Genomic DNA, 15,381 nt, shown 5'->3' on the forward strand with positions numbered 1-15,381 from the left:
GACTGAAAAGAGAAATGTAGATACGAAAAAGCATGGGTGACAAACAGAACCTTGTGGGACCCATAGCATAGATGCTAGGGAGTCAAGCAGGAGTCCCAAAGCATTATCTTTTGAAATAGGCTGTCAAAGTAAGAATGAAACCACCTTAGTGCAATACTGCTAATCACCAACCCAGACAGACTGCCCAGAAAGTTACAGTGGCCTGGTTCGCATATAACACTAACCCATGGCTTATTTAACCCATGGTTTGTGCCCTATCCAGGGTTTGTCTAGCAGATGATCAAACAAATTGTGATTTGTTTTCTAAATGGGGCTGTTTGCATGTTTAAAGCTGATGGGTTGTCAGGGATCAATGGGAGAGAGTGGGCACACTACCTGCAGCACACCTGCCTCTTCCGCTTTTACTCAGCAACCCACAATCAGCTCCGGTTGACCATGACATCCAAACTGGCTAAACAACCCAGTGGTTAACCCAACAAACCATGGGTTAACCATGTGACAACAACCCATGATTTAAACAATCTAGAGTTCACAACCCAACAACAAACCATGGGTTCTCTTTCTGGGTTGTTCATAGTTAACAAACCATGATTTGTTAGCATGTTCACACCTCACAATCCAGAATTCAACAACCCATTCCACAGGTTAGCATTATGTGCAAACCAGGTCACTGCCAATTGGTCAGGTCTTCTGGCACAGGCAATCTGCCAATATCAAACGAAAATGGTTCAAGGTGGGCCTTGATCACAGCTCTACAAACCTTCAGACCTGTTAACTGGACATGTGTTGAACCATTCACAAGAAGTCTGGTGAACTGAGCTTACGTTGACTGGAAAAATCAGTATAGATCAAAGACACTATGGGAAAGTGACTAGAGCCAAATATTTTGGTGGACACTAGGGATGAGCAGGAACTCTTAATCAGACACTTTTGATTTAAATAATTAAAAAACACCTCTCAAGTGCTCGTCTCTCCCATTCCCCAAGTCAGTATACCAGTGGTTCATTTGGAACACTACTGTCAACCTTATCTGGCAATAGGGCTCAAAATCTACTCTTCAGGGTCTTCAGGTTAATTTTTCCCTTCCAGATTTAATAGGTTCTCATATATTTAGTTTGTACCTATTTGCTCTTTGTAGTACAAGTTGAAAACGTGTTTGTTTCACTGTGCAAGCCCCAAAAACACACTGTGGGGAACTGCAATTAGCTTCAGTCACTTACAGAGGTTTTTTTGTACACCAGTTGGTGGGGAACCTGGGTGGGAGGGTGCTGTTGCGTTCATGTCCTGCTTGTGGGTTCCTGGTTGACAGCTGGTTGGCCACTGTGTGAACAGAATGCTGGACTGGATGGACCCTTGGTCTGATCCAGCATGGCTCTGCTTATGTTCTTCCCCACAGAGGATGTCCCCAACCTCCGCAAATGCACGCCTCTGCTAAATATGTTTCAGGATTCATTTTGTGCATACATTAAATCTCCAATGAGTGCCTGCTAAAACTGACATTTTTTAAAGGGTCAGTTTCTAAATTCTGTTGCCTAGTCTACTATACTCAAGCTGGTGGAAGCGTACATTCTACCAAGTTACAACCCCTCCAAGAAAGGGAGGGACTAGATAAATGAAACAAGTATGTGAAGACAGCAATGTCGAAGTCTGACAGGCACTAGCCACATAAAACACACACAAAACCAGGGGGATAGGATTATCCAAGTAAATATGTTTAGACTGAAACAACAGGTGCTACAAGCCCAAGCAGTACAAAGAACTGATGCCAGATTTATTCTCATGCTCTGCAGCTGCTCATACATGTAAGGAGACAGTATTGTCATTCCACATACACCCCCCACCCGCTCTGCACAAAGAGGGGAGGAATAACGCTAAAGGTTCTTTAACAAGCTACATCTGGTGGCTCACTGATGGCTAGGAGAGCACAGAGTCCAAATGTCCTTAGGTGAATGGGCACAGATAGTGAAAAAAGGGGGGGAAACTGTGAAAAGTGGAGAAACCAAGTAGGAAGGAGTGAAGGGGAAGTAAAGATTCACAATACTCAAAAAGTACTCTCTTGGAGACAAGAAAAATGGTAAGAGTAAGTAATTTACAAATTGGTCAATGAGTTTTAACAGAGGATATTCTAAAGCTTTTGATATAATGCAAGGAAAAGGAAGTTCCACAATGGAAGGAGATGGAGGTTCAACTATCAGAAGCAACTGGGGGGTTGGTTGTTTTGCCCTTATCTTTTGTTTGCACTCCAGAGGGGTGTTGCACAGGCAATGCTGGGAAATGCAGCTCCCTCCCTGACAATGGAAAGGGGAGGGACACAGTACAGAAGCTACCGTGAGGATATGCCTGAAAAAGAACCTAAGCAGCTAATATTCTCTCCTGTAGAGCGTCTTCACCACGTGTCCCAGTCAGCACTTTATACAGACAAGAATGTTTTGACATCCTGAACACTCCACTGGCATTCTCTGTCTCTATCCCAAGGAGGACACAGGGGGAGGCATCACCAAACTGCGTGAGTACAAATGGTCTTCATATTGCTACAAATGTACTTCATTTCAAGGCACCCTACAGGGTGTGCAGATTTCAGTAGGGCAGAAAATGCAAGCTTGATGGATCCTTCATTTCTCAGTGAAATTTGGAGTGGGTTTTTAAAAAGGGGAGAGCCAGGATGGATAGGAAGCAAACTATCTTCCTTAGAAGTTTCTTGTTGGCACGCCTTTTAGGTGTTATGTGGCCAAACCTTTAATAGTTAAAGTCTCCAGAAATATTGTGGTTTCCCTCAGTTATTTAAAAGCATGCTTTGTTTAAAATCAAGGCTACAACTCAAGCATGTGAGAAAATCCTGTGGGGCTGGCAGATGGTTATAATCATTTGGTGGAGAGTAACCCTTTTTGTGATGCAACTGCAGAGGAAATTGCACACAGCCCAGCTGAAGTGCAAACACCATAGTCTTTTTTTGGAAAGAACTTTGGAATGCTAGAATTGTGAAGATGTGCTAGCCCTGTGCATAACAAAAGTTCCAGAATGCTTCTCTATATCCTGCTGCTTACATAGTGCAAGAAGAATTTTGATGACACCGTCTCATTCCATCTGTGCTCATCAATAGAAACACATTCATGAGAACTGGAGGAGGGTGGGAGACATAGACTTTAAACATTCTAGGCCAAGGCCTGCCAATATACTCTCTGTTGCTGAGCCGAGTTCTCTTTATGTCAGGAGTAGGTAGCAGGAGGCCAGTTTTGTGAATGCTTTTATTCAAATTCCCTGAAACTATAATATTTCAGCTGTAGGAGCTTTGTAAGGCTTAAATGCTTGTATTTTAATTTCACCAACCTATCAACAAGATGGTTCAGTTTTTTAAAATGCCATATTTTACTGCAGGGGTGGGGAGGGTTAAGCTCAAGACAAGCTTCTTTATATAGAAAAAATAAATCTCATTCAAACTGCCCCATATCCTCCACTCACCACTTCAAACAAACAACAAGCAAGCCAATTCTGTGATAGTAAGCCTATACTCCTTAGACTGTAGCTGGAAAAGAAGTCTCAGATCTGCAAGAGCTCCAAGAATATTATTTTTATTATTTCCTACCACATTAGTGCAATGCCCTCTGCGTGGAGCTACCACTGAAGAGCATTGTTGTTGTTTATTCGCTCAGTTGCTTCCAACTCTTCATGACTTCATGGACCAGCCCACGCCAGAGCTTCCTGTCGGCCGTCGCCACCCCCAGCTCCCCCAAGGTTGAGTCCATCACCTCCAGAATATCATCCATCCATCTTGCCCTTGGTCGGCCCCTCTTCCTTTTGCCTTCCACTTTCCCTAGCACTGAAGAGCATTAGGAAACTTTATTTAATATAAAACGCTGCCTCAAGGCTGCTAACCAGAGCCAGATTCAGGGAACGTGTTATGCCACTCCTGTACAAGCTTCTCTGGCTGCAAGTTAGTTTCTGGGCCCAAAAAGAGAGAACTAATCTCAAGATGCTAAAAGATGCTAAGAAGCCCAATGGGTTTTGGCCCAATGTATTAGTAATGGCCTTCCTCAGGGGCTATAAAGGGAGACAATGCATTTGTTTAGTATGTCATCACTAAAATCACCCTCTTTTTATAGCCCTTGAGGAAGGCCATTACTAATCTATTGGGCAGAAACGCCATGGGCTTCTTAAAGAATAAAACTTTTTTTTTTAGCATCTTGAGATTAGTTCTCTCTTTTTGGATCTATTGTAGATGCTTTCCAGTTCTCTCATACTTTCTAGTTTCTGGGTGGAATTTAAGGTGCTGGATACTACCTTCTGTTTAATGTGGGCTAACTTTTTATTTTAAATTCTAGTTATTATTGTTAGCCACCTTGAACACCATTTCCTTGGTGGAAAGGTGGGGTATAAATTAATTAATTAACTAAATGTAAAGCCCTAAAGGGTTTAGGGCCAAGATACTTTATGGGCTGCCTTCCTCTAAACCATGGGTGCAGAATCTCAGGCCCGGAAGCCAAATCCGGCCCTTCAGGGTTCCCCAGTTGGTCACACACCCTTTCCCTGGCCCCACTCCCTTTCCCCTGACTGCCAATTGTTTGATTTCCCAGCATATGTGCAGTTTTTTCGCCACTCTGAAAGGTTGAAATGCCTCTCCTAAGGTTTAGTTACTGGAAGCAAAAGCTTTAAGCTTAAAGCATATTTTGGCCACATACCTTTCTGGCTTCAGCCATGCCCTTCTGCCTTCGGCCCTGCCCACCACTGGAATGCGGCCCCCAAATGCTTTTCCACACTGGAATTTGGCCCTTGAGCTGAAAGAGGTTCTGCACCCCTGTTCTATATGATCTTGCCTATCCCCTATATTCAGCTACATTCAGCCTTTTCTGTGCGCATGTGTGTGTGTGTTCTCTGTGTGCATGCATGCGTGCGTGCGTGTGTTCTATCACCAGCTGAGTTGCAACCAGTGGGGAAAAGGATAAGGGCTTAGCAGCACTCAACTGAAATAGTCCCTGCTTTGATAGATTTTCTTTGGTCTCTCTGTTATGGTCTTTTTGTTCGGCAAACATTTGGGCTTACCTTCTGTTTGATGGGTTTTAGTCAACGGAATATATTGCTTTGGTTCCATTTCATTATTATATTATTATTTTTAACTTACTGTTTCTTGTATTGTTTTTAGTATGTTATAAGCTGCCTCAGTGCTCTGCTAGAGTGGAAAAGCAGAGTAAAAACCCAGTAAAACAATAAATCGTTACATTTAAAATGTACAGAACTCATTTTGGCTGATCCCCAAAGTGGAATACAATTAAAAAGTAAAGTAAAATAAAGTCAACAAAATAACAAAAAATAATAAAAAGCAACAGTACAGAACAAAGACAGTTAAGACAAATAAAAAGAACACGTTATTCAGGAGGCACATAAGGTTAATCCAAATTTAAGAATTTAGATGAATAAGATATCAAGTTGTAGGTTTAGTTGTTACTTACGAATTAAAAACATGCACACAGTAAAAATAAAGATCACTGCTATTTCTTCACTTTCTCTGCTATGCATATTGTAAATGTATCTAAAAGACTACAAGAGAAGGGGAAAGCATTAAGAAATATGAGCCATATACAAGAGAGACCCTCCACCCCCAATGTCACCTGCACAAAACTACAGATGAGATGTCAAATAGGATCTCCTGTTTACAATGTGATACCCAAGTCCTGTGGATACAGGAGAATTAACCTCCTTCAGTCAATATGACTGTAAGGTTAAGGGCTAATTTAAACATTAATGCAAGGGTGTATCCTTGTGTTTCCATGGGTTGGTGGAAAGGCATTTGCATTTCTGGGAGGAAAAACAACTTGGCAAGCATGCCATCTGGAACTGTAGTTCGCTTTGAGAAGCATATTTATACTGTCTTTTCAGACACCCCAAATACCTTGCTATTGCAGAAGAGATGGGGCTGACCTGCAATGAAGATACAAGACCCTGTCTGCTGTAATGTGTGAAGTGGCTCTAGGGAGACAGCCTCCATGTAGCAAGGCTCTGTGGAGAATCAGTGCCAACTCCACCCGCAGTGCTTAGTTATGTTGGGCAGGAGGCACAACAGCCATTGCTGCTTTGAGACTTCTGGCTCATGCTTTTGTGGGAGATGTAAAATGCAATTCTCAGGGACATCGGAGGATGTCTTATAACAGGTCAGACTATTTGTCTTTCTAGTCTAGTATTGTATACTGACTGGCAGTAGCTCTCTGGCAGGGGTCTTTCCCATAACCTACAACTGGATCTTTCTTAAACTGAAGATACCAGGGAAAGCATGTGCTCTCCCACTGAGCTACAGTCCCTATCTCTCCTACGTTGTAACAACCTTTGGATAAATATTATAAAGGGCAGTATAAATACCTTAAATAAAAGTTAGTAAGTTCTTTGAGAGATGGCTAAGGAGAGGAACATTAACATGGTCTTTCAGCTCTTAGAGACCATATTAAGAGCCTTCAAAACATCAAGATGAATTCTTAAGAACATGCCTCTGCTAAGAATGAGAATTAAGTTTCATCCCAATTCAGACCCCAAACCTGAGATTAGGATAGTAAATTCACCTCAACCTGAGAATTTCATAGAAGCAGAATCTTTGTTCCTCTTTTCTTTTCTTGACCCTTTGTCATAAAAAGCCATACACAGTATAGTGAAAAAATGCTTTAGATACTGCAACAAAAGTAAATCAGAGCTCCAGGAAATGACCTACAGTATTTTTTGAAAGCAAACCCCAGTATTACTGGCTGCAGTAAACCCAACTCCATTAAGGCGCATGGATTACCATACCTTTGCACCATAGTGGTAACCTTGGCTTCAGGCATCTCACCTAATGCTGCAGAAAGATTCCATTAGTCATAGGATACATCCGCCATCTATTGATCTAAAGTGGAACACTTTTGAAGTCCATTATGCCTTTGTGAAATACCGTGCTGCTCTTTTAATTTACTAGTGGAGTAGATTTCCAGTGATAAACAATGCTCCTTTCACACCTGGAGGTAGACAAGAAAATACCATTAGAACAGCAATCAGCATGCATCCTCTGAACTTTTTGAAAAATGTGCATGGAAGTTAGGGGAACCTCAGTGTCCTATTTCCATATATATATATATATATTTTACACACACGTGTGTGTGTGTGCGTGTGCATGTGCATGTGCGTGAGACAATTGGGATGGGAAACTTGAGATCAAGGTCCAGCATAGCATTCTCAATCCTCAGGGGAAAACATTAGCAGCAGAAGAAATAACATTTCATGCAAGTGTATATTCAAAAGGAGTTCTTGATCTTTATTACTTGATCCCATTCTTTCCCCAAATATTTGTATCTCTATATTTAACTTAAAAAGAAAAAAAGACTTTTCCCTCTAAGGCCCAGAATCCCAAGATTTAGACACAGGAAAAAAAGAAGGGGTGGACTTAAAGTGCAGGAAAACTTAAAAAGCCATTCCAGTGTTCCTCTGCAACTGCTTCTGCCCATTCTAGAACCCTTGCCTCCTACCCAAGAGAGCTCCTTCTCCAAGTTGTCAACAGAGAGGCCTACCCCATCATCACAACCAACCCTAACATATTTACAAGCATTTTTCCCGCCTCTTAAATCCCCTGCTCCTCAATAAGCTCTAGGATACTGGGGTGTTTCCCATCCAGCATCCTCTAAACCCTTGAGCAGTTAGTTACCTTGAGGCAGTGACCCACTTGGCAGCTGAAAGTGAAATAGCAGTTCTTAATGGGAGAACATTAAGATTTCATTTAATGGCCTTCCCCAACCTGGTGATCTCCAGATGTTTTGGACTACAACTCCCAGAATTCCTGACCATTGGCTATGCTAGCTGAGACTGATGAGAGGTAGAAGTCCAAGCCATTTGGAGGGCACCAGGTCAGGAAAAGCTGCCCCCCACTGCTTCCCTCACCACTGTGCTGAATTCAGGCATTTAAAAAGCCTCTGTTAGTTGCAGAACCCACATTTAATGGAAGTCATTCAGATATTAACGTAACTATACAGAACAGAGCCCTGACAGATACACTCCCAGATTAATTTGTGGGAGCTGGGTACACATGGGAGCCAGATATGGCCTGTCACTTCTCTCCTGGGCAGGGAATTCTCTGCTGATAATTTCTTATCTCTGATCACACGTAACAGATTTTCCCTGCTTCCCCCCTCCCCCGGTGCTGAATTCAGGCTTTTAAAAAGCCTCCATTGATGCCAATAGAGGCTTTAAAAATGCCTAATTGCAGAGTAGGGGCATTTTTGGACTTGGGGGGGGGGGTCACTGCTAGAAAAGGAATGATTAACCCTCCCTGATAATGCAAACTCCCCTCAAAACTGTCTCCCCTTGTGCTGCAAACAGGCTTTAAAATAAAATAAATAAGCAAGCCTCTGTTGGTGCCAATGGAGGATTTTTTAAAGCCAAATTTCCAGCAGGCAGAGTGTCCAGCCCAGTTTGGATGATCGAGCAACCCATGGTTAACAAAACATAGGTTGTTTGAGAGTGCTCACTTTCTGCTTTCAATGAACAACCCAGGAATACGCAGTTCCTGGGTTGCTTTGTGACATCTGAACCCACAAGTCAGGACTGTTTGTTAGGTTACCTCTGGGTTGTTTTACCCATAAACAACCCAGAATGTCTGAGTTCTGATGCCACAAAACAACCCAGGAATAGCAAAAGTGGTAAGTGGAAAGCAGTGTGCTCACTTGCTCCCACACACCCCAGCCAATTCCTGAGTTAAACAATCCAGGAATTGGCCATGATGTGCAAACCAGGTCTTTGAATGTATACATGCGCATGCGAGTGTGTATGGGTCAATCATGGGGGGGGCACATCCTAGCAGTGGGGTGGCCCTGCCTATGGCCAATGTATTTGTCAGGAGCTAATTCAGCCCTCGTGCCAAAAGAGGTTCCCCACCCCTGGCTTAAACTATAGTTTGTGGAAACAAGCCAGAATCTGAGATGTGATCCTGGCTTGTTCTAGCTTATTAATGTTACCCGAATTCAGATGGCACAAGAAAATGTGTTCAGTTTAAAACTGGCAGTGGATGTTCCTGTACTTGTCCTCTGGTGCATGAAAGAGGAAAATGGAGTGTATGAGCCCAAGGCTTGCTGTGGCTTGCGCACAAAGTGGGAAAACATGGTTTCATGTCTGAACCAGGTCCTTGTCACACTCCACTTTCCTCTCTCATGCATGATAGTTAGCTAAAATGTAGTATAGTGGATAAGAGTTAAGTAAGTAGTGTCCACCTCTGCAGTGACTTCAGTAGGCAAGCTATTCTCTCTCAGCAACCCATCTCCAATATGGGGGATAGGAACACTGAACTACCTGACATTGTTGTAAGGACTAGATAATATATGTACAACACTTTGAACACATTGAAGTGCTATATAACTGCTATATATTATTATTCTTATAAAGAGGCAAATAAGGATGAATTTATAAAATCAAGTTTATTTCAATAGTTACACAGAGCAATCCGCAACAGAGGCCAATTTACACATTCAGAAAAAGCATGTGGTACATATTTTGAATGCTCCACATCAAAACATTCCATGGCTATGGAAAGCTAGCATCAGAGCTAAACATGACCCAGTAACATTACCTCACTTGCCCTTTTTAAAAACAGAAAAGCCACTTCTGGAGGGTTGTTCAGGATTGAAGTAGTGAGTTATGAGGTACATCCTGCTCCAAATTCCCTCCCCAATCCACAATGGCTTTTCTAGTTTAGAGTGCCATCAGGGTAACATTTACACACATGTATAATGCTTAGTTTGGCCATCAATGTTTTTTTAAAGGGTTCCCCTCTAGCCTTGTTCCTAATGTTCTAACTTTTATCACATCAGAGTTCTCATCATGCAGGAGCCATCAAACATGTGATTCCCCAGACTGCATTCTAAAATGGAACAATCCCAGAAAGAATGTTCCATGTGCTTTTCCTGAATATGTAGATCAGTCTTCCCCAACCTGGTGCCCTCCAGCTGTGTTGGACCACAAGCCCCATCATTCTCAAACAGCATGACAACCACAGTGGCTGGGGATGATGGTGCTTGTAGTCCAATGTAGCTGGAGGGAACCGGGTTGGGGAAAGCTGATGTAGATCATCTCTAACAGGAAGTGTTCTGAAAACAGATTCCTAGCATTTTAGGCTCTCCAAACCTTCAATGCTCTGCACTAATACAGAAAATCTGAATGGTTAAGCAGTCCTGGGGGGAGGGGGAATATAGAGAAGGAGTGGACAGACCTCAAGCTTCTGAAAAAAACAACAAAAAAAGAAGATTCCAATCTTGTTTGCAGCACAATTCTTGAGTTATGACCAGGCTTAAGTATCCCCCACCCACCAACCACAACAGGGAACTCAAATCCAATAACAGGAAGCAAGAGCTTTGCATTAAAAGCCACTCTGCTGAAAATGAAATTTGATGGTACCAAGAAATAGCTAACTTCCATCATCTGTCATTAACACTATGGGCACTTTTCCAGAAAGGATGTGTTTAATTTGTATGAATTTGTAGCTCAAAATGTATATCGTAAAGGCCAATTGCATAATAGCACAAGGTCATTCTATTAAAATGAAGTATAGCGATCTTTTCTCAAATGTGACTCTTTGCAGTTTAGCTCTCAGTGACAAATATTCTTGATGTTTAAGGCTGTGCGTTTGCAAACAGCTACTGTTATTTCAACCTGGTGCCCCATATGGTTCAGCATTTGCCAGGTTAGACCAAGTAATTAATCAAAATCTGGTATTCCATCTCTTGCCTTGAGCTTTAGAAGATCTCAGTGACTTACTACACAACACTGGAAAGGGAATTCCACTCTGACTTAGGGGTTAGCTTGAACCCTTAAATAAGAGGTTTGACTTCATCATGCTTGTACAAGTACCGATGCTTTTTTTTCCTCAAGAAAAAAAAACAGTGGCAAAATAGGGACACAGTTCGCTTTCACAGTGTCAGCTGGAGGGTATAACTACACCTGACTCTTCTTGCCTCCCCACATGATTTGTGGGACAGCTCCTCTAAGCAGCTTTCCAACACTAACCTAGACCAGACAGAGCAGCTGCCTTTCTCTCTCTCCCCCCACCCCCGTCTCTCACTTTGCCCTCAGCTGAATAGAGAACTACCACCTCTTTCGGGATTTCCCTGAAACTTACATAGGACATGTCCATGTGCAGTTTTTCATGCATCGCTAAAACACAAACAATTTTTCAAGCCATATCTATTTATGTTGTGTGTTTTCATGCCACTTTCTCACTAGAAACTCTCTAAAAGTGCTTAGAATAAAAACTTACTCTACAAAAATTAAAACAAACATCAGTACGTGCAGGTAGCAACAGCAGTAAACACCAAAACTCAACCATCAATAGGACAGCAGTCAACAAAAATAATCTGGCAGCAGACAGAATTGCATTTAAAAACCTTGAAAAAGAAAAACAGTCCTAACCTATCACCTAAACACTAATAGAAAAGGTGCTTCACAGATCTGTCTGGGGAGAACACTCCTATGTTAGGGCCTTTTTAGCGGTGGTGCCCTTTCTGTGGTTACCAACTGCCTAATCTCTGAAGGTAGAGGAACGTGTAGAAGCACCTCAGAATAAGTAGGTTCACAGGAAAAGCACAGAGGTAAACCGGGCAAGAATAAATACTAGACAGAAATAAGATGTGCTAAGTATACTCAAATGTTACCTAAGCCAGTGCTATTATTGACCACTGATAATTTTCTACAAGTGGGATCTGCAACAAGATCTTGCAGTGTGGAGTGCGCCTGTTCCGGGTTCCAGTCAGCAAGCCATGCCCTCCTCCAGGATATGCCATTCAGTTCCTCCACCCCCAGTTTTTCTATTTTTTTCCTTTCAGTCAATATTCCATGGCCACTGAGCATGCTCAGTCCTCACTGAGCTGTTTTGGGGGTTCTCCACTTAATTTGTGTCTTCTAAAGTTTTTTTTTATATGTACTTCTACAAACCTTGAGCCTCCCCCAAGCTGGCTGAAACCTCCTTCTTGTGTGTGGATGGTGCTGTTTTGACTACATAAAGACCAGCACTTAGGGAATGAGTTTGCTCTTAGTATATAGAATGGGTCTAAAGACCTACATTTTTTAAAATTTCTCTTCTACTAAACAAATAAAAAGGAAAAAAGGGTTTAAATAACAACTTTTAAAAACTCACCTTCATTGCTAAGATTTGCCTGAATTGTGTTTTGGAGGTCTATTGATTTTCTATTTCTCCACGCAGAACTAAAATATAAAAAATAAGCTATTGATTTTCAGCACTGCTTGAGCACATGGAATAGGCTTTGCTAACTGTGGCATGATAAAGTTTTCACAACTTAAGTTGTGAAAACCTGATCGTGCCCCAATTAGCAAAGTCTAACTGGAGTTAATTGACTCATTAGTTATTTGGGTAATGTATAAAGCCAAGTAATGAAGCTAGAGGAAACAATAGTTTTTGAAAGCACAGATAATAGAAGGTTCTGTACAAACTAAATCGATATTTTGTTGCAAGGACAGGATTGGTATTCTCTTACAAGATACGATAAAAAATATGAAGAAATACATATTTTTTAAATCCTCTGCTCATTATTTAGCATACACATTACAGGGGAAAAATACAAGGCTGAAATTCTGGTTGCTCATGCAAGCTCTATGTTGAATAAGAAACTGGGAATCAAGAACAACCTTTAACCTTGGGGAAAATATTTTGAAGGAAAACTTACAGTTTATCCCCATTCCGCTCCACCCATATAATCCTTGAACTTCTAGGGCTAAGCAAAGAATGCCCTCCCAGTTTTGCAGCTTCAACTGCAGTATTTCAATAGCGGGGGGGGTAGAGGGTAGGGAGGTAAAAGCAGCAGTGGCGGAAGCATATTCCCCTGCCCTTCTTGCTTTAACACAAATGTTTCCACACTGCTTTAACCAGCACACAGCTGCACCAATCTGCTGCCATGTTTTCCTCACAATGTCTTGGTTGGAATGCCCCTACATCATGAGACAGCATCTCTTCGGAGGCAATGACCTGGTTCACACAACATGGCAAGCCAGTGTACATGGGTTGAGTGTGGGTTGTCACTGAACTGTGGGCTGTTGTTGAATCATGGGTTGCTATGCTGTGTAAACCTAGTCACACTAACAAACTATGGTTTGTTAACCATGAACAACCCACAGTTCATAACCCAGAAACAAACCATAATGGGTTGCCTGTTAGCACAGCTGAGTTCACACAACACAACAACTCACAATTCAACAACCCACAGGTCAGTGACAACCCACACTCAACCGGTACTCTGGCTTGTCATGTTGTATGAACTCAGTCATTGTTGTTGGGTAGTGGTGGGGAGATAGCAGTCCTCATTGATCTGTAAGGGCCGCCAATTTTTTTAATCCAACAAAGCCACTAGAATGACATTACATCATGATATGACATCATTGCAACTGACACACTGTGTGGGAACAAGGCAACCCAGCTGGCCGCCGATTATAGCAGCTCTACACTGCTGTAAGCAATGGGAAAACTTCATTTTAAAGCAAGAAGTGAGAGAAGAAGATGCTGCTGCCACCATCACTTTTAGTTGTAAATCCACCACCCCTCAAACTCTACTTTCTCCTGCCCACCAAGAACAATTCCATTTTTCTCTTTCCCTTTCAGCTCCAATGTACATACACACACGCACACACCAAATTCACTGGAAAGGTTTCTGGAGAAACCTTCAGATCAATGCAAGCCAATAGTAGCACCCCAATAAGTACAACATACGGCAACCCCTTCCTAAAAAAGCAGTGGAGAAAGACAGACTGGGTTTGGATGTCACAGTGGCAATTCCTGCGTTGTTTAACCCAGAAACAACCCCAAGTTTCCAGGTTTACATGTCATGAAACAACCCTGTCCCTGGGTTATTAATTAAAAGCAGAAATGATGAGTGCATGCCTTGCGTGCTCTGCTCATCCTGCTCAATTGCCACCATGATGTCTGAACTGGCTCCAAAGTATGCTTGTTTTGGATGGTTTTAGGAACATACTTACACAGAGAAACATTTTGTGTGAACAAGCCAATCATGGATATAGCCTATCATAATTCCTGCAATAGCAGTGGCTAGAGAACAGGCCATGCAACTGTGAAACCTCTTTCTTTGATGAATGAGGGTAAGTGAACATATGAATGAATGAGGACTACTCAAGACTGTTTGAGTGTAGGAAAAGAGTTCTGTGTGAAATCACCCTCAAGTTGCATCATTTTTTGTTGTTACTTTATTCCGTTCATATTTATAGGGCTGCTCTTTATAACCTAGCTATCTCTTTTATCCCAGATTAATTTTTTGGTAGTGTTCTTACAGGCAGTAACTTTAGAATTACCACTTGACCCTTTCAAATACTCAGTGAAAAAGTAGACGTAATTCCCTCGTTTAATGTCAATGTTTTTCCCTTGGAAGACTCTGTTATCTCATTCATATTCATATTTTGCTCACATCTCCCCACAAGTGTAGGGGAAAATTTTGCCCCCTGAATTAATAAAACTGATTTGGGTCAGGTTCAGGGGAAAAAAATGAAGTGTTTCTTCATGCATCACTTATTTATCTAATATATCAAACGCATATACCTCAGTAACCAAGGTTCTCTGAGTGGCTCACCAAAAAATAATAAATAAAAACATTAATATCCACAACAACAAACCAAAAAAAATGAATATGACAAAAACTAAAAACAGGGATTCTCCAATTTAAAATATAACTCAAAAGCTTTCTGAAATAACGTTTTTGGCCTGAAGGGAATAGACCAAGCAAGCCCCATTGGGGATGGAGTTCCACAGTGGAAAGGCTACTACTGAAAAGGCTGTCGTTCTAGAGCAGTTGAGCCTCCTTGGATTATCTTGGGGGCTGGGGGAAGAAAGAGAGGAATATATAAAAGAAGACAATCCTTCAGATAAGCCTACACTATCTTGAAAAGGTTGTGACCTTAAAGATGGCCTAAAAATCATTTTAAATAAAAAATGAAACAGACTTTGAACTGAGTCCATAAACAGAGAGGTAATTAATGCAAATCTTTTAGAATGGCATTATGCAATCCAGGTGGCCTGCACTAGACAGGAATCTGGCCACAGCATCTGGGACTAAGTGAAGTTTCCAAACGGTCCTGAAGGCCACCCCTCATAATCAGTTTCCTGAAATGTGCTCCAATGTATTTTGTTCATTAGGTTTATATCCACTTCTTTTTCTTTCTTTTTTTACTGGAGTGCCTAACCCAGCTCACAACATCAAAGAAAAAGTTTACAATTTAAAAATTTAAACCATCAAAGAAATGAAGAAATATATTGGCAGTGGGAAGGAAGATAAATGACAAGAACAAGTTGAAAAACATAATTTTTAAATACTGTAACCACATTTAGAGGAAAGTCCAAAGTTTGGAGGCCAGATTTTGATTAAAGAGAAG

The 15,381-nt window shown here is 41.6% G+C and overlaps 2 protein-coding genes across 14 annotated transcripts in view; one reads left to right on the forward strand and one right to left on the reverse strand.

Annotated features, from left to right (window-relative positions):
* Nucleotides 1–15,381, reverse strand: part of TMEM266 (transmembrane protein 266) — a 113,543-nt gene that overhangs the window by 76,837 nt on the left and 21,325 nt on the right. For 2 of the 7 annotated variants that reach the window (XM_084816820.1, XM_084816815.1), the window contains exons 2-3: nt 12,128–12,195; nt 6,809–6,971 (exon numbers count right to left, since the gene is read on the reverse strand). In XM_084816820.1, the coding sequence (XP_084672946.1) occupies nt 6,809–6,831 (23 nt within the window). In that variant the 5' untranslated portion in view covers nt 6,832–6,971; nt 12,128–12,195. Of the gene's footprint in view, nt 1–6,768; nt 6,972–12,127; nt 12,196–15,381 lie in introns of all 7 variants that reach the window. The other 5 variants (XM_084816817.1, XM_084816813.1, XM_084816819.1 and 2 more) reach the window with 3 other exon arrangements.
* The window catches only part of NRG4 (neuregulin 4), a 90,750-nt gene continuing 77,659 nt past the window's right edge, over nt 2,291–15,381 (forward strand). For all 7 annotated transcript variants that reach the window (XR_014785320.1, XR_014785322.1, XR_014785321.1 and 4 more), the window contains exon 1: nt 2,291–2,506. The gene's annotated coding sequence lies outside the window, so the exon portion shown is untranslated. The remainder of the gene's footprint in view (nt 2,507–15,381) is intronic.

This window comes from Heloderma suspectum, chromosome 11, assembly GCF_057233095.1.
Source record: "Heloderma suspectum isolate Gila_16-S chromosome 11, 16-S_ref, whole genome shotgun sequence".
NCBI lineage: Eukaryota > Metazoa > Chordata > Lepidosauria > Squamata > Helodermatidae > Heloderma > Heloderma suspectum.